General features: G+C 43.5%; 1 protein-coding gene across 11 annotated transcripts in view; it reads right to left on the bottom strand.

Annotated features, from left to right (window-relative positions):
* The window catches only part of LOC106590532 (protein AF-10), a 127,137-nt gene that overhangs the window by 75,757 nt on the left and 23,436 nt on the right, over positions 1-27,944 (bottom strand). For 8 of the 11 annotated variants that reach the window (XM_014181637.2, XM_045710858.1, XM_045710860.1 and 5 more), the window contains 4 exons: positions 24,675-24,729; positions 3,048-3,157; positions 2,833-2,936; positions 2,511-2,604 (listed from right to left, as the gene is read on the bottom strand). In XM_014181637.2, coding sequence (XP_014037112.2) covers positions 2,511-2,604; positions 2,833-2,936; positions 3,048-3,157; positions 24,675-24,729 — 363 coding nt within the window. Of the gene's footprint in view, positions 1-2,510; positions 2,605-2,832; positions 2,937-3,047; positions 3,158-17,298; positions 17,360-24,674; positions 24,730-27,944 lie in introns of all 11 variants that reach the window. The other 3 variants (XM_045710861.1, XM_045710864.1, XM_045710863.1) reach the window with 1 other exon arrangement.

Below are 27,944 nucleotides of genomic sequence, written 5' to 3'. Positions count from 1 at the left end.
CCCAAACCGCTGCACCCGGCCTGGGCTTAGCATACAGGGGGCAGGGGGGTAGAGGGTGAAGGGGACAAAGGGCCTGGGAGGCACTGCTGATTTGTCAATGAGATTAGATGGGGTTGATGGAGGGGGAGAGGGATGGGGTGGGGGAGAGAAGGCTGGAGAGGGGGAAAGAGAGAAGCTTGAGAGGAGTGGGGCAAAAGAGGAGAGAGGGAATGGATGTTTGGGTGGAGGGAGGGAGAGCGAGAAGGGAAGGAGGAGAGCGAGAAGGGAAGGAGGGAGGAAGAGAGCGAGAAAGGAAGGAGGGAGGGGGAGAGCGAGAAGGGAAGGAGGGAGGGGGAGAGTGAGAAGGGAAGGAGGGAAGGAGGAGGAGAGCGAGAAGGAAAGGAGGGAGGGGGAGAGGGAGAGGGAGGAGGAGAGCGAGAAGGGAAGGAGGGAGGAGGAGAGCGAGAAGGGAAGGAGGGAGGGGGAGAGCGAGAAGGGAAGGAGGGAGGGGGAGAGTGAGAAGGGAAGGAGGGAAGGAGGAGGAGAGCGAGAAGGAAAGGAGGGAGGGGGAGAGGGAGAGGGAGGAGGAGAGCGAGAAGGGAAGGAGGGAGGAGGAGAGCGAGAAGGGAAGGAGGGAGGGGGAGAGCGAGAAGGGAAGGAGGGAGGAGGAGAGTGAGAAGGGAAGGAGGGAGGGAGGAGGAGAGCGAGAAGGGAAGGAGGGAGGGGGAGAGCGAGAAGGGAAGGCGGGAGGAGGAGAGCGAGAAGGGAAGGAGGGAGGGGGAGAGCGAGAAGGGAAGGTGGGAGAGCGAGAAGGGAAGGAGGGAGGGGGAGAGCGAGAAGGGAAGGAGGGAGGAGGAGAGCGAGAAGGGAAGGTGGGAGAGCGAGAAGGGAAGGAGAGCGAGAAGGGAAGGCGGGAGAGCGAGAAGGGAAGGAGGGAGGAGGAGAGCGAGAAGAGAAGGAGGGAGGAGGAGAGCGAGAAGGGAAGGAGGGAGGGGGAGAGCGAGAAGGGAAGGAGGGAGGAGGAGAGCGAGAAGGGAAGGTGGGAGAGCGAGAAGGGAAGGAGAGCGAGAAGGGAAGGCGGGAGAGCGAGAAGGGAAGGAGGGAGGGGGAGAGCGAGAAGAGAAGCAGGGAGGGGGAGAGCGAGAAGGGAAGGAGGGAGGAGGAGAGCGAGAAGGGAAGGAGGGAGGAGGAGAGCGAGAAGGGAAGGAGGGAGGAGGAGAGCGAGAAGGGAAGGAGGGAGGAGGAGAGCGAGAAGAGAAGGAGGGAGGAGGAGAGCGAGAAGGGAAGGAGGGAGGAGGAGAGCGAGAAGGGAAGGTGGGAGAGCGAGAAGGGAAGGAGAGCGAGAAGGGAAGGAGGGAGGAGGAGAGCGAGAAGGACTGGACGGAGGGAGGGAGAGCAAGAAGGGAAGGAGGGAGGGAGAGCGAGAAGGGAAGGAGGGAGGGAGAGCGAGAAGGGAAGGAGGGAGGGAGAGCGAGAAGGACGGACGGAGGAGGAGAGCGAGAAGGAAGGACGGAGGGAGGGAGAGCAAGAAGGGAAGGAGGGAGGGAGAGCGAGAAGGGAAGGAGGGAGGGAGAGCGAGAAGGGAAGGAGGGAGGGAGAGCGAGAAGGGAAGGAGGGAGAGAGAGCGAGAAGGGAAGGAGGGAGGGAGAGCGAGAAGGGAAGGAGGGAGGGAGAGCGAGAAGGGAAGGAGGGAGGGAGAGCGAGAAGGGAAGGAGGGAGGAGGAGAGCGAGAAGGGAAGGAGGGAGGGGGAGAGCGAGAAGGGAAGGAGGGAGAGAGAGCGAGAAGGGAAGGAGGGAGGGAGAGCGAGAAGGGAAGGAGGGAGGGAGAGCGAGAAGGGAAGGAGGGAGGGAGAGCGAGAAGGGAAGGAGGGAGGGAGAGCGAGAAGGGAAGGAGGGAGGGAGAGCGAGAAGGGAAGGAGGGAGGGAGAGCGAGAAGGGAAGGAGGGAGAGCGAGAAGGGAAGGAGGGAGGGAGAGCGAGAAGGGAAAGAGGGAGGGAGAGCGAGAAGGGAAGGAGGGAGAGAGAGCGAGAAGGGAAGGAGGGAGGGGGAGGAGAGAAAATAAAGAGTGAGAGAGGAGCTAGAGGGGGTGGAGATTAACGGATGGCTCCACTTTCAGCAGTTGTAATTGGCAGAGGAGAGTGCCAAGTCATTCAAGAGGTGTGTGTGTGTGTGTGTGTGTGTGTGTGTGTGTGTGTGTGTGTGTGTGTGTGTGTGTGTGTGTGTGTGTGTGTGTGTGTGTGTGTGTGTGTGTGTGTGTGTGTGTGTGTGTGTGTGTGTGTGTGTGTGTGTGTGTGTGTGTGTGTGTGTGTGTGTGTGTAGGGGAAGTGTGGGCCTTCACGAAGCTCAGACAGAGGGAAGCAAGAATGTGAGAGGTCTATTCAAACACAACTAGATTCCAGGTTTCCAGGTTTCTCCCCAGCACAGTAAGACAGTTAGCAAAAATAGTAGCGAAAGAGAGAAAGAAAGAGGGAGAAAAAGAGGGAGAAAGAGAGGGAGAAAGAAAGAGAGAAAGATGGAGAGATAGATCTTACCAGTTTGCTATAGTGATACTTGCAGTAGCCACAGTACTTGACGTTGTCTGCGTCCGACCCCTGCTCCTCACACAACAACCCAGCAAACTGGGCACTGAGGAGAGGAGAGAGAGGAAGTGTCAAGAGAAAGAAGGGGCTAGAGATATGTGTCAAAAAATGAAAAGAGACTGAAGACAGAGAGAGAGATGATGTATTTAATATGTTAACAGATAGACAGTAATGTCTTTTTTGCTGTGTTAATAAAGTTGTAGATATTTTAATGTGGCTCACAATGTGAACATGTGTTAATAAAGCTGGAGGTATTTGAAAGGGGCTGGCTCACCATGTGACGTGGAAGGCTTGTCGGCAGCCATGTTTGTTACAGGTCATGCAGGCTCCGGTGGCAGCTTTACTCTCTCTGCCCTGGTCCTCACAGATATAACACGTCTACACAGAGGAAACTCATCCAGTCACACACTCAGAAATGGAGGGACAGAGTGAAGTGTGTGTGTGTGTGTGTGTGTGTGTGTGTGTGTGTGTGTGTGTGTGTGTGTGTACCTTGTTGTAGCGATCGTGGGGGACAGACTGCAGTACGATGGGTTCCATGGTGGAGACGTTAGCAAACTCCACTTCAGGGATGTAGAGGGCACACACCACATGGGCCCAACCTACACACACACAGAGAGAGAGAGAGTAAACCTCAGGGCACACACCACATGGGCCCAACCTACACACACACACAGAGAGAGAGTAAACCTCAGGACACACACCACATGGGCCCAACCTACACACACACACAGAGAGAGAGTAAACCTCAGGACACACCACATGGGCCCAACCTACACACACACACAGAGAGAGAGAGAGTAAACCTCAGGGCACACACCACATGGGCCCAACCTACACACACACACAGAGAGAGAGAGAGAGTAAACCTCAGGACACACACCACATGGGCCCAACCTACACACACACACAGAGAGAGAGTAAACCTCAGGACACACACCACATGGGCCCAACCTACACACACACAGAGAGAGAGAGAGTAAACCTCAGGACACACACCACATGGGCCCAACCTACACACACACAGAGAGAGAGTAAACCTCAGGACACACACCACATGGGCCCAACCTACACACACACACAGAGAGAGAGAGAGAGTAAACCTCAGGGCACACACCACATGGGCCCAACCTACACACACACACAGAGAGAGAGAGAGTAAACCTCAGGGCACACACCACATGGGCCCAACCTACACACACACACAGAGAGAGAGTAAACCTCAGGACACACACCACATGGGCCCAACCTACACACACACACACAGAGAGAGAGAGTAAACCTCAGGACACACACCACATGGGCCCAACCTACACACACACACACACAGAGAGAGAGAGAGTAAACCTCAGGACACACACCACATGGGCCCAACCTACACACACACAGAGAGAGAGAGAGAAAACCTCAGGACACACACCACATGGGCCCAACCTACACACACACACACACAGAGAGAGAGTAAACCTCAGGACACACACCACATGGGCCCAACCTACACACACACAGAGAGAGAGAGAGAAAACCTCAGGACACACACCACATGGGCCCAACCTACACACACACACACACAGAGAGAGAGTAAACCTCAGGACACACACCACATGGGCCCAACCTACACACACACACACACAGAGAGAGAGAGAGAAAACCTCAGGACACACACCACATGGGCCCAACCTACACACACACACACACAGAGAGAGAGTAAACCTCAGGACACACACCACATGGGCCCAACCTACACACACACACAGAGAGAGAGTAAACCTCAGGGCACACACCACATGGGCCCAACCTACACACACACACAGAGAGAGAGAGTAAACCTCAGGGCACACACCACATGGGCCCAACCTACACACACACACACACAGAGAGAGAGTAAACCTCAGGACACACACCACATGGGCCCAACCTACACACACACACGAGAGAGAGAGAGTAAACCTCAGGGCACACACCACATGGGCCCAACCTACACACACACACAGAGAGAGAGAGAGTAAACCTCAGGACACACACCACATGGGCCCAACCTACACACACACAGAGAGAGAGTAAACCTCAGGACACACACCACATGGGCCCAACCTACACACACACAGAGAGAGAGAGAGAGTAAACCTCAGGGCACACACCACATGGGCCCAACCTACACACACACACAGAGAGAGAGAGAGTAAACCTCAGGGCACACACCACATGGGCCCAACCTACACACACACACAGAGAGAGTAAACCTCAGGACACACACCACATGGGCCCAACCTACACACACACACAGAGAGAGAGAGAGTAAACCTCAGGACACACATAACTTATTGAAAACACCCACCACTTGGGCCCAAAGGGCAGATATACACATAATCCCCTTCAATTTCAATCCATGTGTGGAGCCGCGTAACTAGAGCAGGAAAGAGCCAGTTGAACGAGAGGTCAGATAGTGGTGAATCCTTCCTCTCTCCCTCCCTCTGTTTTCTCTCTGTTCCCTCAGTTCCAGAAACAACAACACGCTTCAACTTACAGTTGAACCCCTGACCTGCCTTTGACCTCCCCAGGGGACAAGGGGGAGGAGGATGGGGGGGGGGGGTGTCAGGGTGATGTTGTTTTGAAGTCCCTCCAAGAATTTGGCAGAGGACAATAAAACAGGGCCATAAAACAACACAGAGCCCCCCCATAGACACACGCGTGCACACAGACACACCAGGGTTTCCGTTATGAAAATGTGGCACTGGACATTTGACCGGCAGCATTTTAATTTCCCGGTCATTTGAGAAAGTTTACCATTTATCAATATGCATTGGGTGGGTAACCTGATTAGGGCATCTACACACGCTGCTCAGAATAACAGAAATCACATTTAGAATATGGTCATTCATATAAACAGGACATGCAAGTCAAGGATTCAATGAGGTGTGTCTTCACTTTAAGGTGTTAGAATAACTGTTCACATTTACATTTTCCTCAACAAGACCAGTAAGGATCAGCAGAATCACTAGCCTATGCATGAATGGCGTGTGAGTTTCACATTTGGGGAAGCACCCCCCTCCCCCCCCAAAAAAGCATTCCATACATCATCGCATTTGTAGACTTATGCTAGAAAGCCTGCTATTCCTAATGTGATGAGTAGATTGGATAATTATCATTTAGGCAAATAATATAACTCAACCACTGATTGCAAAAAAGACAATTCAATGAATGGCTGAGCGCATATAGCATAGAGGACGCGGCAGGTAGCCAGCGGTGGGCCAGTAACCGAAAGGTCGCTGGTTCGAATACCCAAGCCGACAAAGTGAAAAACCTGTCAATGTGCCTACCCTTGAGCAAGGCACTTGACCCTAATTTGTTCCAGGGGTGCCATACTACTATGGCCGACCATGTAAAACAACACATCTCACTGCACCTATCCAGTGTATGTGACAATAAATCTTATTTTAAATTAGTATTTTTATGAGATATGTTTCTTCTTTCTTTGAAAAAAATGTAAAACCCATTTCATTCTACTACACTTTACAGTGCCTTTGGAAAGAATTCAGATCTCTTCAATATTTCCACATTTTGTTACTTTAGAGTCTTATTCTAAAATGGATTAAATTGTGTTTTTCCCTCGTCAATCTTCACACAATACCCCATAATGACAGAGCAAAAATGGGTTTCTATAAAGTTTTGCAAATGTATAAAAAATAAAACCGGAAATATCACATTTACATAAGTATTCAGACCCTTTACTCAGTACTTAATGAAGCACCTTTGGCAGTGATTACAGCCTCAAGTCTTCTTGGTTATGACGCTACAAGCTTGACACACCTGTATTTGGGGAGTTTGTCCCATTCTTCTCTGCAGATCCTCTCAAGCTCTGTCAGGTTGGATGGGGAGTGTCGCTGCACAGCTATTTTCAGGTCTCTCCAGAGATGTTAGATTGGGTTCAAGTCCGGGCTCTGGCTGGGCCACTCAAGGACATTCTGAGACTTTGTCAAGAAAACACTTCTGCGTTGTCTTGGCTGTGTGCTTAGGGTTGTCCTGTTGGAAGGTGAACCTTCGCCCCAGTCTGAGGTCCTGATCGCTCTGAAGGTTTTGATCAACGATCTCTCTGTACTTTGCTCCATTCATATTTTCCTGGATCCGGACTAGTTTCCCAGTCCCTGCCACTGACAAAAATCCCCACAGCATGATGCTGCCACCACCATGCTTCACCATAGGGATGGTGCCAGGTTTCATCCAAACATAACGTTTGGCATTCAGGGCATAGAGTACAATCTTGGTTTCATCAGACCAGATAATCTTGTTTCTTGTGGTCTGAGAGTCTTTAGGTGCCTTTTGGCAAACTCCAAGCAGGCTGTCATGTGCCTTTTACTGAGGAATGGCTTCCGTCTAGCCACTCTAACATAAAAGCCTGGTTGGTGGAGTGCTGCAGAGATGGTTCTCCCATCTCCACAGAGGAACTCTGGAGCTCTGTCAGAGTGACCATCGGGTTTTTTGGTCACCTCCCTGACCAAGGCCCTTCTCCCCGTTTGCTCAGTTTGGCTGGGCGGCCAGCTCTAGGTTAAAACCTTCTTCCATTTAAGAATGATGGAGGCCACAATTCCTTCAACCTCATGTCTTGGTTTTTGCCCTGACATGCACTGCCAACTGTGGGACCTTAAATAGACACGTGTGTGCCTTTCCAAATCATTCAATCAATTGATTTTACCACAGGTGGACTCCAATCAAGTTGTAGAAACATCAAGGATGATCAATGGAAACAGGATGCACCTGAGCTCAATTTTGAGTCTCATAGCAAAGGGTCTGAATACTTATGTAAATAAGGTATTTATGTTTTCAAAATATGAATAAATGTTCAAACATTTCTACAAACCTGTTTTTGCTGTGTTACTATGGGGTATTCTGTGTAGATCAGTAGTTCCCAAACTTTTTATAGTCTCGTACCCCTTCAAACATTCAACCTCCAGCTGCGTACCCCTCTAGCACCACGGTCAGCGCACTCTCAAATGTTGTTTTTTTCCATCATTGTAAGCCTGCCACACACACACACACTATACATTTATTAAACATAAGAATGAGTGTGAGTTGTCGTCCAACCCGGCTAATGGGAAGTGACAAAGAGCTCTTATAGGACCAGGGCACAAATAAAAATAATCAATCATTTTGTTCTTTATTTAACCATCTTACATATAAAACCTTATTTGTTCATCGAAAATTGTGAAATACTCACCACAGGTTAATGATAAGGGTGTGCTTGAAAGGATGCACATAACTCTGCAATGTTGGGTTGTATTGGAGAGAGTCTCAGATTTAAATCATTTTCCACACACAGTCTGTGCCTGTATTTAGTTTTCATGCTAGTGAGGGCCGAGAACCCACTCTCACATAGGTACGTGGTTGCAAAGGGCATCAGTGTCTTAACAGCGCGATTTGCCAAGGCAGGATACTCTGAGCGCAGCCCAATCCAGAAATCTGGCAGTGGCTTCTGATTAAATTCAATTTTCACAGAACCGCTTGTTGCAATTTTGATGAGGCTCTATTGTTCAGATATCGGTAAGTGGACTGGAGGCAGGGCATGAAAGGGATAACGAGAATCCAGTTGTTTGTGTCGTCCGTTTTGGGAAAGTACCTGTGTAATAGTGCACCCAACTCACTCAGGTGCTTCGCTATATCACATTTGACATTGTCCGTAAGCTTGAGTTCATTTGCACACAAACAAATCTTACAATTATGGAAAGACCTGTGTGTTGCCCAACTTCTTAAATCATAGCCTCAATTTTGTCCCGCACATTGAATATAGTTGCGGAGAGTGCCTGTAATCCTAGATTCAGATCATTCAGGTGAGAAAAAACATCACCCAGATGGGCCAGTCGTCTGAGAAACTCGTCATCATGCGGTCAGAAAGAAAACTTTAAGCTCGTCTCTCAATTCAAAAAAACGTGTCAATACTTTGCCCCTTGATAACCAGCACACTTCTGTATGTTGTAAAAGTGTTACATGGTCACTGCCCATATCATTGCATAGTGCAGAAAATACATGCGAGTTCAGGGAACTTGCTTTAACAATGTGAACCATTTTCACTGTAGTGTCCAAAACTTTTTTCAAACTGTCAGGCATTCCCTTGGCAGCAAGAACCTCTTGGTGGATGCTGCAGTGTACCCAAGTGGCGTCGGGAGCAACTGCTTGCACGCGCGTTACAGGCTACCTATATTTGACAATGTGTTGTTATATCACTGAACACTTGATGGTTTAAAAAAAAATTGGCAGTGAAATGAGGCTACTCAGGCGAGAGAAAAAAACTCACCCAAATGTATAGCCCCGTTGGTTAATATAAATGGACTTTTTGAAAATGTGAAGAAAAAAAATGTAAAAAAAATATTTTAATATGAATCACATTTTTATTTGGCGTACCCCGACGGCATTGCGCGTACCCTTGGGGGTAATACCTGGTGTAGATTGATGACAAAATAAAAAATGTAATAATACATTTTAGAATAAGGCTGTAACGTAACTAAATGTAGAAAAAGTCAAGGAGTCTGAATACTTTCCGAATGCACTGTATATGACTGAAGACGAGCAGAATCTTTTTTAACAACAAATGACAGGGTAGCCTACTCTGCTGACTGACAAAAGATCAATAAAAACGACGTTGTCCATGTAATAGGCCTATGAGAAGGGGAGACACAAACAGAATATGACGTCCATCTAAACTAGGAGGAGGCCTCCCGAGAGGCGCAGCGGTTGCATTTTGACTTCTCACTGACAGCTGCAACTCAACAATCATCCATTTTAGGGATGCACGATATATCGATGAACATTTCGGAATTGGCCGATATTAGCTAAAAATGCTAACATTGGTATCGGCCCGATGTCTAGTTTAACGCCGATGTTAAAAACTGATGTCAAAGCTGCCGTGCATACCTATATATGTTTTTTTTCTTTTTTAACCTTTATTTAACTAGGCAAGCCAGTAAAGAACAAATTCTTATTTACAATGACAACCTAGGAACATTGGGTTAACTGCCTTGTTCAGGGGCAGAACGACAGAGTTTCAACTTGTCAGCTCGGGGATTTGATCTAGCAACCTATATAACGTAGGTACATGACATAATGACGCCACGTAAAATTTTGCGCTACACTTGCAATACAGCATCCGTAACCTAGCCCACAATGTCTGCTGTGTGGATCGAGCAGTCAACAAGTCGAGCAGTCATTTGAAAGAGTAAGAACATTTCAGCGAGACAACTCAAAGGCGAAATCCATTAAAGCCAATGGTGACATTGCCCTTGACAATCAACCGTTCTCTGTCATGGGTGATGTTGGCTTTCGACGACTGGTCGAGCACCGGTACACACTACCAAGTGTGCTATTTTTCAGATGTTGCCCTACCGGAGTTACACAGTAATAGCGTCACTGCTATTAGCTTCACGACATACATACTACGGAACACCGTTTGCGTGTCAAAAAAGATACAGTAGCAAAACTGTACAAAAAAGTCTGCAAACAAGCAAACACCAGCCACGAATGATGTGTTTACTATACCACATTGGTAATAAAGCATAATTTGTTTGAACAGCAACTTCTGGGGTAGCTAGCTTTGGCTTGGTACCTAGCTAGCACCAATACAACCAGCTTGAAAACAATGACCAGTAGAAACTGCAGTCATTTTCATTATTCTTAACAATGATTTAGGAATGCTTGTGAGTAAGTATTATCTAGGTTGCCACTTGTTGTTCGCCTATTGAAATTGAACTTCAGTTCATGAAAATAAATGGCTAGCCAGCTACTTAACCCTGTTGCCCAAAGCTAACGTTATAAGCAGCCAGCTAGCTTCATCTGGCTAGTGACGCTCGACCGGACCGGAATTATATGTTGTGAAGCTAGCCACAATAAGGATTAGGCACAATAGTGGAATTTGTGGGGTGCCTTCAAAATAAAGGTGTGTCATTGACAGTGACGAAATGAATATAAATAGTAGAATTATGCCATACTTTATTTTGAAGGCTAACCGCAAAGTCCATTATTGTGGCTAATCCTTATTGTGGCTAGCTTCACATAGACCACCATTAATCAAATATGAACAGTCTTATAAATTAGGGTTATTTTAGATGATGACACCTAGCTAGATAGTTAGCTAGCTAGCTATAGCTACTGAAACAGATTGTCGTTTTGCTATGTTTTTGGGGAAGAAAATTGTTTGCATCCATGAGCTAGCTAGCTATCTTTTTAAAATGTTTATTATGACCAGCACTGTTGGTGCGCGAGACAACTTTACCAGCATCATAGCATGCGTATCGATGAATCGTTGTCACATATGAAATACGAGTGATAGTGTAATCAATGTGTAATAACGTAAAGAATGTATGAATGCATTAAATTCTTATGTGATGGGCAGTCATATTCAGATCCTGGTTGGTCAACAAGCTTATTTGTCCGTATCTTTTTTGACACGCGAAGACCCAAACGGCGTTCCATAGAAATCCAGGTTGAGAATGAAACTACTGAAGAAATTAACAAAACTGCAACGCAAGTAAGTAATATAGCCTGGATTCGAACCAGGGACTGTAGTGACGCATCTTGCAATGAGATACAGTGCTTTAGACCACTGCGTCTGTGTGTGTGTTAACTATTTAACTGTACTAGAATGCTTAAAAAAAACGCTAACATTTTTAATAAATCAACAACAAAAAATTTGGCAAGGAAAATATCGGTATCTTTTTTTTCGGTAAGGAAAATATCAGTATCATATTTTTCGGTAAGGAAAATATCAGAATCATATTTTTCGGTAAGGAAAATATCAGAATCATATTTTTCGGTAAGGAAAATATTGGATATCGGTGCATCACTAATCTATTTAGTGTTTGCCTTTTCCTTCCGACTGTAGGCAACGCAATTTAAAACAATCCACATTTTTATTTTGTAGGCTAGGGGAAGCTAATGATCCTCTGTGGCCAAATCATGCTTTAGTAGCCTATTTTGAATGATTTGATTTATTTCTGTATGAACAGGAGTAGGCTAATTAGGCTAAATAATTTTGACTTAAGGAAAGTTTAGCTTCCCCTAGCCTTATGGACACGCCACCTATGAGCCTATGTCAATCTACTGTCCCACATAAAAGAAAAGTTGACCTATTTTATTGGTCAGTTTGGAGAGAGAAATAGCCCAAAGACTCTGGGACAGTTATGGGGTGATAGATCCCACATTTACACAACCAGTATAAAGCTACCGTAAATTCCGGACTATAAGCCGCAACTTTTTTCCCAGGCTTTGAAACTCGCGGCTTAAACAATGACGCGGCTAATATATGGATTTTTCCCGCTTTCATTTAATTGTTTTAAAAAAAAATTAAAACACATTCTGTGACGTGCTCAGTTTTTTGGCGGCATGAAGCTTTCATTAGACCAATGAAATTGCCAACGGGTTACGGTCAAACAACTTTTTTGTTTACTGTTTAGATTAAATCGAGCGCTCTCAAACTTCCCATCATTCTGATTACGGTAGTCATTTTGTCACCCTCATCATGGCAAAGACACGGAGAAATGCATATGATGCAGCTTTCAAGTTGAAGGTGATTGATCTGGCTGTTGGAAAAGGAAATAGAGCTGCTGCACGGGAGCTTGGTCTTAATGAGTCGATGATAAGACGTTGGAAACAGCAGCGTGAGGAATTGACTTAGTGCAAAAAGACAGTTAGTTTTTTATTTTTTGTTACAAGCCGTGTTTCGTTAAAGCCTATTTATTTTTGTTACAAGCCGTGTTTCGTTAAAGCCTATTTATTTTTGTTACAAGCCGTGTTTCGTTAAAGCCTGTGTAAAGTTCATTTGTTTCAATGTACCGGTAGGCACCTGCGGCTTATAGACATGTGCGGCTTATTTATGTTCAAAATATATTTTTTAAATTAATTCAGTGGGTGCGGCTTATATACAGGTGCGCTTAATAGTCCGGAAATTACGGTACATAAAACAAAAAACATTTTTCGAAAATCTGGTGCAACACACATCAGAACATTCTGCTTAAAATGTTTATAAAATATTATTCCTCAACATTATTAGAGCAGCATTGCACAAAAGGCAGTCGGTTATGCGCGAATGTATATTTGGCAACTGGAAAATGAAAGGAAGTTGACAACCAATAAAACATGACAGAAACAGGTTACTGGTTTCAATGGCATATGGAAGTCTTTATGAAACAACAGGTTACTGGTTTCAATGGCATATTGACGTCTTTATGAAACAACAGGTTACTGGTTTCAATGGCATATGGAAGTCTTTATGAAACAACAGGTTACTGGTTTCAGTGGCATATGGAAGTCTTTATGAAACAACAGGTTACTGGTTTCAGTGGCATATGGAAGTCTTTATGAAACAACAGGTTACTGGTTTCAATGGCATATGGAAGTCTTTATGAAACAACAGGTTACTGGTTTCAGTGGCATATGGAAGTCTTTATGAAACAACAGGTTACTGGTTTCAATGGCATATGGAAGTCTTTATGAAACAACAGGTTACTGGTTTCAATGGCATATGGAAGTCTTTATGAAACAACAGGTTACTGGTTTCAATGGCATATGGAAGTCTTTATGAAACAACAGGTTACTGGTTTCAATGGCATATGGAAGTCTTTATGAAACAACAGGTTACTGGTTTCAGTGGCATATGGAAGTCTTTATGAAACAACAGGTTACTGGTTTCAATGGCATATGGAAGTCTTTATGAAACAACAGGTTACTGGTTTCAGTGGCATATGGAAGTCTTTATGAAACAACAGGTTACTGGTTTCAGTGGCATATGGAAGTCTTTATGAAACAACAGGTTACTGGTTTCAGTGGCATATGGAAGTCTTTATGAAACAACAGGTTACTGGTTTCAGTGGCATATGGAAGTCTTTATAAAACAACAGGTTACTGGTTTCAGTGGCATATGGAAGTCTTTATGAAACAACAGGTTACTGGTTTCAGTGGCATATGGAAGTCTTTATGAAACAACAGGTTACTGGTTTCAGTGGCATATGGAAGTCTTTATGAAACAACAGGTTACTGGTTTCAATGGCATATGGAAGTCTTTATGAAACAACAGGTTACTGGTTTCAGTGGCATATGGAAGTCTTTATGAAACAACAGGTTACTGGTTTCAGTGACATATGGAAGTCTTTATGAAACAACAGGTTACTGGTTTCAATGGCATATGGAAGTCTTTATGAAACAACAGGTTACTGGTTTCAATGGCATATGGAAGTCTTTATGAAACAACAGGTTACTGGTTTCAGTGGCATATGGAAGTCTTTATGAAACAACAGGTTACTGGTTTCAGTGCCATATGGAAGTCTTTATGAAACAACAGGTTACTGGTTTCAGTGGCATATGGAAGTCTTTATGAAACAACAGGTTACTGGTTTCAATGGCATATGGAAGTCTTTATGAAACAACAGGTTACTGGTTTCAGTGGCATATGGAAGTCTTTATGAAACAACAGGTTACTGGTTTCAGTGGCATATGGAAGTCTTTATGAAACAACAGGTTACTGGTTTCAGTGACATATGGAAGTCTTTATGAAACAACAGGTTACTGGTTTCAGTGGCATATGGAAGTCTTTATGAAACAACAGGTTACTGGTTTCAATGGCATATGGAAGTCTTTATAAAACAACAGGTTACTGGTTTCAATGGCATATGGAAGTCTTTATGAAACAACAGGTTACTGGTTTCAGTGGCATATGGAAGTCTTTATGAAACAACAGGTTACTGGTTTCAATGGCATATTGAGGTCTTTATGAAACAACAGGTTACTGGTTTCAATGGCATATGGAAGTCTTTATGAAACAACAGGTTACTGGTTTCAGTGGCATATGGAAGTCTTTATGAAACAACAGGTTACTGGTTTCAGTGGCATATGGAAGTCTTTATGAAACAACAGGTTACTGGTTTCAATGGCATATGGAAGTCTTTATGAAACAACAGGTTACTGGTTTCAGTGGCATATGGAAGTCTTTATGAAACAACAGGTTACTGGTTTCAGTGGCATATGGAAGTCTTTATGAAACAACAGGTTACTGGTTTCAATGGCATATGGAAGTCTTTATGAAACAACAGGTTACTGGTTTCAATGGCATATGGAAGTCTTTATGAAACAACAGGTTACTGGTTTCAGTGGCATATGGAAGTCTTTATGAAACAACAGGTTACTGGTTTCAGTGGCATATGGAAGTCTTTATGAAACAACAGGTTACTGGTTTCAGTGACATATGGAAGTCTTTATGAAACAACAGGTTACTGGTTTCAATGGCATATGGAAGTCTTTATGAAACAACAGGTTACTGGTTTCAATGGCATATGGAAGTCTTTATGAAACAACAGGTTACTGGTTTCAGTGGCATATGGAAGTCTTTATGAAACAACAGGTTACTGGTTTCAGTGGCATATGGAAGTCTTTATGAAACAACAGGTTACTGGTTTCAATGGCATATGGAAGTCTTTATAAAACAACAGGTTACTGGTTTCAATGGCATATTGAGGTCTTTATGAAACAACAGGTTACTGGTTTCAATGGCATATGGAAGTCTTTATGAAACAACAGGTTACTGGTTTCAGTGGCATATGGAAGTCTTTATGAAACAACAGGTTACTGGTTTCAATGGCATATGGAAGTCTTTATGAAACAACAGGTTACTGGTTTCAGTGGCATATGGAAGTCTTTATGAAACAACAGGTTACTGGTTTCAGTGGCATATGGAAGTCTTTATGAAACAACAGGTTACTGGTTTCAATGGCATATGGAAGTCTTTATAAAACAACAGGTTACTGGTTTCAATGGCATATGGAAGTCTTTATAAAACAACAGGTTACTGGTTTCAATGGCATATGGAAGTCTTTATGAAACAACAGGTTACTGGTTTCAATGGCATATGGAAGTCTTTATGAAACAACAGGTTACTGGTTTCAGTGGCATATGGAAGTCTTTATGAAACAACAGGTTACTGGTTTCAGTGGCATATGGAAGTCTTTATGAAACAACAGGTTACTGGTTTCAGTGGCATATGGAAGTCTTTATGAAACAACAGGTTACTGGTTTCAATGGCATATTGAGGTCTTCATTTAAAAAATAAAATTGCCTCCACGGATTTTGCCTCGGCTACTTTGAAGCAAGGTAAAACATGCCTCAAATATATGTAGTAAAACATTCAGGTTTCAGACAAAGTAGCTTTATGTTTTCAAAATGCATATTGCCTCCAGCTCATTGCAAAGTGGTGTGTGACATGCTGATGAAGCCTACCTTCCATTGCCAATGCATTTGAATGGCGAATTGGAAGTGCATTTCAATTACCAGTTGAGAAATAAACAATACCTCTTTTTAAATCGTGACCCAAGCTTTGTTTTGTTGTTTTTTTTACACATGATTGCATTTAGAAATGTTGTGCAATGATTGGACTTATGAAAGCGCTGTCTGATAAGGGCTCTGTATCTGTATGCTGTGAGCGTGTGATTAAATTGAGACGTGTTTGTAGCGGGCCTACATTCAATATGCCATGCTGTGAGAGTGGAATTAAAAATGAAAAGCTGAAATGTCTTGAGTATTCAACACATTTATTATGGAAAGCCTACATAAGTTCAGGAGTAAGCATTTGCTTAACAAGTCACATAATAAATTGCATGGACTCACTGTGTGCAAAAAAGGGAGCTTACAGATAAAAAATACCTGTAAGGTCCCTCAGTCGAGCAGTGAATTTCAAACACAGATTCAACCACAAAGACCAAAAGAAGGGCGCCTATTGGTAGAAAAAATTAAAAAGCAGATATTGAACATCCCTTTGAGCATGGTGAAGTTATTAATTACACTTTGGATGGTGTATCAATACACCCAGTCACTATAAAGATACAGACGTCCTTCCTAACTCCACTCAGGGATTTCACCATGAGGCCAATGGTGACTTTAAAACAGTTTGAGTTTAATGGGTGTGGTAGGAAAAAATGTGAAGATGGATCAACAACATTGTAATCATTCCACAATACTAACCGAATTGAAAGAGAGACAAAAGGAAGCCTATACAGAATAAAAATATTCCAAAACATGCATCCTGTCTGCAACCAGGCACTTAAGTAATGCTGCAAAACATTTAGCAAAGCAATTCACTTTTGGTCCTGAATACAAAGTTTGGGTCAAATCCAATACAGCACATTACTGAGTACCACTCTCCATATTTTCAAGCATAGTGTTGGCTGCATCTTGTTATGGGTATGCTTGTAATAGTTAAGAACTGGGGTGTTTTTCAGGATAAAATAAGAAACAAGGGCCTCCCAAGTGGCGCAGCGGTCTAAGACATTGCAGTGCTTGAGGAGTCATTACAGACCCGGGTTTGATCCCAGGCTGTGTCACAACTGGATGTGACCGGGAGTCCCATAGGGCAGCGCACAATTGGCCCAGCGTCGTCCGAGTTAGGGGAGGGTTTGGCCGGGGGGGCTTTACTTGGCTCATCGCACTCTAGCGACTCCTTGCGGCGGGCCGGGCACCTGCAGGCTGACTTCGGTTGTCAGTTGAACAGTGTTTCCTCCGACACATTGGTGCAGCTGGCTACTTAAGAAGCGCAGTTTGGCGGGTCATGTATCGGAGGACGTATGACTCGACCTTTGCCTCTCCTGAGCCTGTCGGGGAGTTGCAGCGATGAGACAAGATCAAAATTGGGGAGAGAAAGGGGGTAAAATACAGAATTTAAATTGAAAAAAATGACAGAATGGAGCTAAGCATAGGCAAAATCCTAGAGGAATACCTGGTTCAGTCGGCTTTCCACCAGACACCGAGATGAATTCACCTTCCAGCAGGACAATAACCTAAAACACAAGGTCAAATCTACACTGGAGTTGCTTACCAAGAAGACGTGAATGTTCCTGACAGGCTGAGTTAGTTCTGACTTAAATCTACTTCAAAATCTATGGTAAAACCTGAAAATGGTTGCCTAGCAATGATCAAGAACCAATTTCACAGAGCTCGAATAATTTTGAAAATATTAATGGGATAATGTTACACAATCCAGGTGTGGAAAGCTCTCAGAGACTTACCCAGAAAGACTCGCAGCTGTAATCGCTGCCAAAGGTGATTCTACAAAGTATTGACTCAGTGGTGTGAATATTTATGTAAATTACATATTTCATTTTCAATAAACTTACAAACATTTCTAAAAACTTGTTTCCACGTTGTAATTATGGGGTATTGTGTGTAAATGGGTGAGAAGAAAAGTATTTAATCCATTTTGAATTCAGGCTATAACAAAATGTGGAATAAGTCAAGAGGTATGAATACTTTCTGAAGGCACTGTACGTAACGAATATACACAAGTAAATTAACCCATAGACCGGTAAGCAGGACTGGTCAAATGTATTTACATCATTTGGTATTCCCAACAATGAATAGGCTAAAAAGCATTATGTCGCAATGGGATTTTTTTCCCCGGACAATTGGTCGGTGCCAATTTTATATATTGGCTCAACAAAACCTGACACACAAAAACACAGTTACAGATTGCTCTCCGTCTCCCTGTGCTGTACCTCATGTGAAGTTTACCACTTGAAACCAAGCCAGACATTTACCTAACAGATTAATCCCCGTTTACCTTCTGGCACTGCAGGCAGCAGCCTCACCTAAAAAACACATGGGACTACTACAGAGACAGAGAGAGAGAGAGAGAGAGACAGAGAGAGATAGAAGAGAGAGAGAGAGAGATAGAAGAGAGGAGAGAGGGGAGAGAGAGAGATAGAAGAGAGAGGAGAGAGGGGAGAGAGAGATAGAAGAGCGAGGAGAGAGAGAAGAGAGGGATAGAAGAGAGGGATAGAAGAGAGAGGGATAGAAGAGAGAGAGAGATAGAAGAGAGAGGGGAGAGAGAGAGAGAGAGAGAGAGAAGAGAGAGGGATAGAAGAGAGAGGGAGAGCTACAAAAGATCTAGCAGTAAAACGGTGTGTGATGTTTTGATGTCTCCCACAGGCCAGGTCACAATCCTACAGCTGTGCCTCTCTCCAACACACACACACACAGACACACACACACACACACACACAGTCCATGTTTACAGTGTTCGCTGTGACCTCCTGGTGAACCCAGAGAGGAACCTCCTCAGAGCCCTGTTAACCTCAGCCTGGCCCGCCCCCCTCATAAAACACACGTAGGGCTGCACAATTCATCTGAATTTAATCGAAATTGCGAGGTTGACATGTGCAATATCCATGTCGCAAGAGGCTGCAATTTTTTTAAGCCCTCTAGTTTACTCTGTCATCTCTCTCCAGTCTCCCTCCCTCTCGAATGTGGCTGCTTGCTTTCGACACACACCATGCCCTGCCCCGTCACTCAAGCAGGCACAGCTGGCTGTTAGATTCACTCATTCAACCTGAGTCTGCAATGCATGCTTCTGTTAGCTAGCCCATGCAGTCAACAAACAAGGACAATGCTTATTCCAACTTTGCTTCTTCACATCAATCCACATGTTTTCTGTATTATACTATTAGTTTGTGTATCTTTATCTATAGAAACCGTTAGTCTTATCAAGCTTCACATGTGCCTAAAAAAAGCATTAGCTGCTAATGCTAATCGCTAACTAGCTAGCTAAGTACATTGAGCTAGCAAAGATTATGGAGCTAGGGCTAATCCCGCTGCCAGTGGTGGTGTCAACATGTTGCTTGTGCAACGACATGTCCTGAATCAGAGACAAATAGGTGAACAATATTCTAAAATCTTTATCTGAATATAACATCTCTTTTCAAAATAAATAAAATAAATATGTTATTCGTCACGTGCCGGATACAACGGGTGTAGATTAAACCGTGAAATGCTTACGAGCCCTTCCCAACAACAGAGTTAAAAAATAATGATAAAAAGAAAAATAGTAACACAAGATGAATAAAATACACAAGAATGGAGCTTTATATACAGTTGAAGTAGGAAGTATACATACACTTAGGTTGGAGTCATTAAAACTCGTTTTTCAACCACTCCACAAATGTATTGTTAACAAACTATAGTTTTGGCAAGTCGGTTAGGACATCTACTTTGTGCATGGCACAAGTAATTTTTCCAACAATTGTTTACAGACAGATTATTTCACTTATAATTCGCTGTATCACAATTCCAGTGGGTCAGAGGTTTACATACACTAAGTTGACTGTGCCTTCAAACAGCTTGGAAAATTCCAGAAAATTATGTCATGGCTTTAGAAGCTTCTGATAGGCTAATTGACATCATTTGAGTCAATTGGATGTATTTCAAGGCCTACCATCAAACTCAGTGCCTCTTTGCTTGACATCATGGGAAAATCACAAGAAATCAGCCAAGACCTCATAAAAAAAAATTGTAGACCTCCACAAGGTCTGGTTCATCCTTGGGATCAATTTCCAACTGCCTGAATGTACCACGTTCATCTGTACAAACAATAGTACGCAAGTATAAACACCATGGAACCACGCAGCCATCATACCGCTCAGGAAGGAGACGTGTTCTGTCTCCTAGAAATGAAGGTACTTTGCTGCGAAAAGTGCAAATCAATCCCAGAACAACAGCAAAGGATCTTGTGGGTCCAAATGAGGACATTACACATGGGGACAACGATCGTACTTTTTGGAGAAATGTCCTGGTCTGATGAAACAAAAATAGAACTGTTTGGCCATAACGACCATTGTTATGTTTGGAGGAACAAGGGGGAGGCTTGCAAGCCGAAGAACACCATCTCAACCGTGAAGCATGGGGGTGGCAGCATCATGTTGTGGGGGTGCTTTGCTGCAGTAGGGACTGGTGCACTTCACAAAATAGATGGCATCATGAGGTAGGAAAATTATGTGGATATATTAGTGTTCGACCGATTATGATTTTTCAACGCCGATACCGATTATTTGAGGACCAAAAAAAGACGATACCAATTAATCGGCCGATTTAAAAAAAAAAGTATTTATTTGTAACAATGACAATTACAACAATACTGAATGAACACTTATTTTAACTTAATATAATACATCAATAAAATCAGTTTAGCCTCAACTAAATAATGAAACATGTTCAATTTGGTTTAAATAATGCAAAACAAAGTGTTGGAGAAGAAAGTACAAGTGCAATATGTGCCATGTAAGAAAGCTAATGTTTAAGTGCCTTGCTCAGAACATGGGAACATATGAAAGCTGGTGGTTCCTTTTAACATGAGTCTTCAATATTCCCAGGTAAGAAGTTTTAGGTTGTAGTTGTTATAGGAATTATAGGACTATTTCTCTCTATACGATTTGAATTTCATATACCTTTGACTATTGGATGTTCTTATAGGCACTTTAGTATTGCCAGTGTAACAGTATAGCTTCCGTCCCTCTCCTCGCCCCTACCTGGGCTCGAACCAGGAACACATCGACAACAGCCACCCTCGAAGCAGCGTTACCCATGCAGAGCAAGGGGAACAACTACTCCAAATCTCAGAGTGAGTGACGTTTGAAACGCTATTAGCATGCACCAGGCTAACTAGCTAGCCATTTCACATCGGTTACACCAGCCTAATCTTGGGAGTTGATAGGCTTGAAGGGGTGGGTATAATTTGTGGAACGTTCCAACAGGAATCTGTTCCAAAAAACGTAAAGTAAATGGTTGCCAACCAACAACACATACAAAGTAGCAACACATACAAACCTAGCTAACTAGCTGCCGAATAGGCACCAACTCACCACGTAGCTTATTCTTAATGTTTGTCTATAGGCAACCAGAGTGAGGACAGACATTTTTCGGAATAAACGTGATGAGTGAAAAACGCAATGAAATAGACCACTCCCTACCCGGTATCTTATTCTGCCGCTATACAACTTTGTATGCGTTGTTTTTTTGGCAACCTTGTTATTTACGAAGTTTTTGGAATAGATTCCTGTTGGAAAGTTCCACAAATTATATTAAATTATAGTTGATAGGCTTGAAGTCATAAACAGCGCAATGCTTGAAGCACAGCGAAGAGCTGCTGGAAAAATGCCCGAAAGTGCTGTTTGAATGAATGCTTATGAGCCTGCTGGTGCCTACCACCGCTCAGTCAGACTGCTCTATCAAATCATAGACTTAATTATAATAAACACAGAAATACGAGCCTTAGGTCATTAATATGGTCGAATCCAGAAACTATCATCTCGTTTTTTCTTTCAGTGAAATACGGAACCGTTCCGTATTTTATCTAACGGGTGGCATCCCTAAGTCTAAATATGTTTATGGTTAGGTACATTGGTGCAACGACAGTGCTTTTTTCGCAAATGCGCTTGTTAAACCAACACCCGTTTGTTGAAGTAGGCTGTGATTCAATGAGAAATTAACAGGCACCGCATCGATTATATGCAACGCAGGACACGTTAGATAAACGAGTAATATCATCAACCATGTGTAGTTAACTAGTGATTATGTTAAGATTGATTGTTTTTTATAAGATAAGCTAGCTAGCAACTTACCTTGGCTTCTTGCTGCCCTTGCGTAACAGGTAGTCAGCCTGCCATGCAGGCTCCTCGTGGAGTGCAATGTAAGGCAGGTGGTTAGAGCGTTGAACTAGTAACCGGAAGGTTGCAAAAACAAATCCCCCCTGAACAAGGCAGTTAACCCTCGTTCCTAGGCCGTCATTGAAAATAAGAATGTGTTCTTAATCTGACTTGCCTAGTTAAATAAAGGTGTAAAATATATATATATATATATATATATATATATATATATATATATATATATATATATATATATATATATATATATATATATATATTAATACAATTTGGCGGACAAAAATACCGATAACCGATTGATATGAAAACTTGAAATCGGCCCTAATTAATCGGCCATTCCGATTAATCGACCGACCTCTAGTATATATTGAAGCAACATCTCAAGACATCAGTCAGGAAGTTAAAGCTTGATCGCAAATGGGTCTTCCAAATGGACAATGACCCCAAGCATACTTCCAAAGTTGTGGCAAAATGGCTTCAGGACAAGAAAGTCAAGGCATTGAAGTGGCCATCACAAAGCCCTGACCTAAACATTTGTGGGCGAGCAATGAGGCCTACAAACCTGACTGTTACACCAGCTCTGTCAGGAGGAATGGGCCAAAACACACCCAACTTATTGTGGGAAGCTTGTGGAAGGCTACCCGAAACGTTTGACCCAAGTTAAACAATTTAAAGGCAATGCTACCAAATACTAATTGAGTGTATGTAAACTTCTGACCCACTAGGAATGTGATGAAAGAAATAAAAACTGAAATAAATCAATCATTCTCTGTACTATTATTCTGACATTTCACGTTATTAAAATAAAGTGGTGATCCTAACTGACCTAAGACAAGGAATTTCTACTAGGATTAAATGTCAGGAATTGTGAAAAACTGAGTTTAAATGTATTTGGCTAAGGTGTATGTAAACTTCCGACTTCAACTGTAGCTATAAAAGATATTTGAGGTAGATATGTACAAGAAGGCAGGGTAAAGTGGCTAAGCATCAGGATAGATAAGAGAAACAAAGAACAGAGTAGCAGAAGCATATGAGTGTTAAAGTGTATGTGTGTGTGGGTATTTGTCTTGTCGTATGCTTGTTGTTGGTAGGCATGTGTGCGTATGTAGTGTATGCGAATGTGTGTGGGTGTCAGTGTAGTGTGTATATAGTCTTGTGAGTGTGCATAGAGTGAGTGCAAGATAGGGTCAGCCCAGATAGTCCGTGTAACCATTAAATTAATTAGCAGTCTTATGGCTTGGGGCTAGAAGCGGTCTCGGAGCCTGTTGGTCCGAGAGCCAATTGCTCCGGTACCGTTTGCCGGACGGTAGCAGAGTGAACAGACTATGGTTTGGGTGGCTGAAGTCTTTGCCAATTCTTCTGGCCTTCCTCTGACGCCTTATATAGATGTCCAGGATGGCAGGGAGCTCGGCCCTAGTGATGTACTGGGCTGTCCGCACCACCCTCTGTAGCGCTTTGCGGTCGAGGATGGTGCGTTTGCCATATCAAGCAGTGATACATCCAGTCAAGATGCTCTCGATGGTGCAGCTGTAGAACTTTTTGAGGATCTGAGGGCCCATGCAAAATCTTTTCAGCTTCCTGAGGGGGAAGAGGTGCTGTCGTGTCCTTTTCACGACTATGCGGGTGTGTGTGGACCATGTTAAGTCCTTAGTGATGTGGACACCAAGGAACTTGAAGCTCTCGACCCGCTCCACTACTGCCCCGTCGATGTGGATGGGGGCGTGCTCTCCCCTCTTCTCCTGTAGTCCACGATCAGCTCCGTGGTCTTACTGACGTTGAAGGAGAGGTTGTTGTCATGACACTACACTGCCAAGTCTCTGATCTCCTCCCTGGAGGCTGTCTCGTCGCCGTCTGTGATTAGGCCTACCACCGTCATGTCGTCAGCAAACTTGATGGTGGTGTTGGAGTCGTGCTTGGCCACGCAGTTGTGGATGAACAGGGAGTACAGGAGGAGACTAAGCACACACCCTTGAGGTGCTCCCGTGTTGAGGGTGAGCGTGGCGGAGGTGTTGTTGCCTACCCTCACCACATGGGTAATTAGGGTCCCCTGGGAAACACTCACAAACACATTGTCTTCTCCCTTGTCACTACTATACTGGCTTTTTCATTTGTTGTCATGCCAAACACCATCCATCCATCCATCCATCCATCCATCCACACACTAACAGAATGCTATTTATTTGCACTAGTTGGCTATACCTACACCAAAACTCCAGTATGTGTTCTTTATTGCTTGTTGTCCATCTTCTTTTTAAATAAGGAGCACATTTGTTTTCCATGACTGACAATTTATTTCCATGACTGATCAAAACTACATTTTCTCATGGCTCTCTTGTCCCTCTGCAGCAGACATATGGTGAGCAATATGTTTGGAACATCGAATCGCAATAAAATCACAGTATCAAATCGCAACACATAGAATCTTGAGAATCGCAATACATATAAATCGGCACCTTAATTGAAGAGGCCAAACACATCCCATTAATGAGAGAAAATCAGCATGGGCTAACCACAGAACCTTGTGGGACGCCAACAGCCTGTGCATGTGTCAATACTCGATGGGAGTACTCTCGTGAATGGAGGCTCCATGACAAGGACAGGTTTTTGCTCCAGCCAAAATCAGTTACACACAACACACCTATCCTAGATAGATGATTCTTACCTCCATTATCTGTCCTCTTGAGGGCGCCATCTTTGTGGGGGCACAACTCACACCTCTGCAGAGAAAGAAGACAGGAGGGAGACAAGGACCTTTAGCAAAACCCTTTAACATACAATTACACACAAAAAGTGTTCATACCCCTTGACTTATTCCACATTTGGTTGTGTTATAGCCTGAATTCTAAATGGAATAAATAAAACTAATTCTCACCCATCTACACACAATACCCCATAATGACAAAGTGAAAACATGTTTTAGAAAAAAATGTGAAAATGAAATACAGTATTCACACCCGAGTCAGTATATGTTATTATCACCTTTGGTAGCGATTACAGCTGTGAGTCTTTCAGGGTAAGTCTCTAAGACCTTTCCACAACTGGATTGTACAACATTTGCCCATTATTATTTTCAAAATTCTTCAAGCTGTCAAATTGGTTGTTGATCATTGCTAGACAACCATTTTCAGGTCTTGCCATAGATTTTCAAGTACACGTTTCATGAGCTAAAATAAAAGATTGCAGAATTTTACCATATGCACAAAAAGCTTATCAAATTTTGTTTACATCCCTGTTAGTGAGCATTTCTCCTTTACCAACATAATCCATCTACCTAGCAGGTGTGGCATACCAACAAGCTGGTCATGATCATTACACAGGTGCACCTTGCGCTAGAGACAATAAAAGGCCACTCTATAATGAGCAGTTGTGTCACACAACCCAATGCCACAGATGTTTAAAGTTTTGAGGAAGAGCGCAATTGACATGCTGACTGCAGGAATGTCCACCAGAGCTGTTGCCAGAGAATTTAAATGTTAATTTCTCTACCATAAGCAGCCTCCAACGTCATTTTACAGAATTTGGCAATACGTCCAACCGGCCTCACAACTGCAGACCATGTGTAATCACGTCAGCCCAGGACCTCCACATCCAGCTTCTTCCCCTGCGGTATCGTGAGACCAGCCACCCAGACAGCTGATGAAACTGTGGGTTTGCACAACCAAAGAATTCCTGCACAAACTGTCAGAAACCGTCTCAGGGACTCTCATCTGTGTGCTCGTTGTCCTCACCGGGGTCGACTGGACTGCAGTTCGCCGTCTGACTTCAGTGGGCAAATGCTTACCTTCAATGGTCACTGGCATGCTGGAGAAGTGTGCACTTCACGGATGAATCCCGGTTTGCTGATGAGAGTGCCCCGCGGTGGCGTTATGGTACGGGCAGGCATAAGCTACAGATAACGAACACAACTGCATTTCATTGATGTCAATTTGAATGCAGAGACATACCGTGACGAGATCCTGAGGCCCATTGTGGTGCCGTCACCTCGTGTTCCAGCATGATACTGCACAGCCCCATGTCGCAAGAATCTGTACACAATTCCTGGAAGCTGAAAATGTCCATGACCTGCATACTGACCAGACATGTCACCCATTGAGCATGTTTGGGATGCTCTGGATCGACACGTACAACAGTGTGTTCCAGTTTCCGCCAATATCCAGCAACTTTGCACAGCCATTGCTGAGGAGTGGGACAACATTACACAGGCCACAATCAACAGCCTGATCAAGTCTATGTGATGGAGATGTGTCGCGCTGCATGAGGAAAATGCATATCTGTATTCCCAGTCATGTGAAATCCATAGATTAGGGCCTAATGAATTTATTTCAGTTGACTGATTTCCTTGTATGAACTGTAACTCAGTAAAATCTATGAAATTGTTGCATGTTGCGTTTATATTTTTGTTCAGTATACATTTAAGTCAAAACTGTAACTCGGCCAAGATTTTTAAAACATTTTTTACCAATGACCTGCCACTAGCATTAAAACAAAGCATGGATGTCCACGTATACTGATGATTCAACCATATACGTACGCATCAGCAACCACAGCTGATGAAGTCACTGAAACCCTTAAAGAGTTGCAGTCTGTTTTGGAATGGGTGGCCAGTAATAAACTGGCCCTGAACATCTCTAAAACTAAGAGCATTAAATTTGGTACTAATCATTCCCTAAGTTCTAGACCTCAGCTGAATCTGGTAATGAATGGTGTGGCTGTTGAACAAGTTGAGGAGAGTAAATTACTTGGTGTTACCATAGATTGTAAACTGTCATGGTCAAAATATATATATTCAATGGTTGTAAAGACACACAGACACACACACTACCAAATATGCCACCAGGTGTCTTCACAGTGCCCAGGTCCAGAACAAATTCAAGTAAACGTACAGTATTATAGAGAGACATGAGTGCATGGAACTCCCTTCCATCTTATATAGCGCAAGTGAACAGCAAAGCTGGTTTCAAACATGTTTTATTTTACCTTTATTTAACTAGGCAAGTCAGTTAAGAACAAATTCTTATTGGCAATGACGGCCTACCCCGGCCAAACCCTAACGACGCCGGGTCAATTGTGCGCCGCCCTTTGGGACTCCCAATCATGGCCGGTTGTGATACAGCCTGGAATCGAACCAGGGTCTGTAGTGACGCCTCTAGCACTGAGATGCAGTGTCTTGGACCGCTGTGCCACTCGGGAGACCCAACACCTTACGGCACAACGCCTCTCCCCCATGTGACCTACTTGTTGTGTGTACGTACCGTCATGTATGTGTAATTGATCGATGCAGATATGCGCTCGCTCACACACACACACACACACACACACACACACACACACACACACACACACACAAACTTAAAAACATGAACATGAGGTTTGTAAAGGCTTTTGTCTGTAATGTATTTTTCGTTATGTGTCGGACGCCAGTAAGACTAACTGTCACCATTGGCATTCCTAATAAATCAAATTAGTGCCTTGTTGCAAACAGTATTTTGAAATATTTGTATTCTGTACAGGCTTTTCACTCTGTCAATTAGGTTAGTATTGTGGAGTAACTACAATGTTGTTGATCCATCCTCAGTTCTCCTACCACAGCCATTAAACTCTGTAACTGTTTTAAAGTCCCCATTGGCCTCCCTGTGGGGTACAGAGATGAGGTAGTCATTCACATTTACGTCATTTAGCAGACGCTCTTATCCAGAGCGACTTACAAATTCACAAATCATGCTCAACACTGTTATTGCACACAGAGTGAGTCCATGTGACTTCTTATGTGACTTGTTCATTTAGGACTTTTTAATAGTTATTGACTCAAGACATTCCACCTTTTCATTTTTTATTCGTTTGTACAAATTTTGAAAAACATAATTCCACTTTGACATATGGGGTATTGTGTGTGTAGGCCAGTGACAAAATAATCTCAATGTAATCTATTTTA

Source organism: Salmo salar, chromosome ssa29 (genome assembly GCF_905237065.1).
Source record: "Salmo salar chromosome ssa29, Ssal_v3.1, whole genome shotgun sequence".
Taxonomy (NCBI): Eukaryota; Metazoa; Chordata; class Actinopteri; order Salmoniformes; family Salmonidae; genus Salmo; species Salmo salar.
This window is presented reverse-complemented; position numbering and strand designations above follow the sequence as displayed.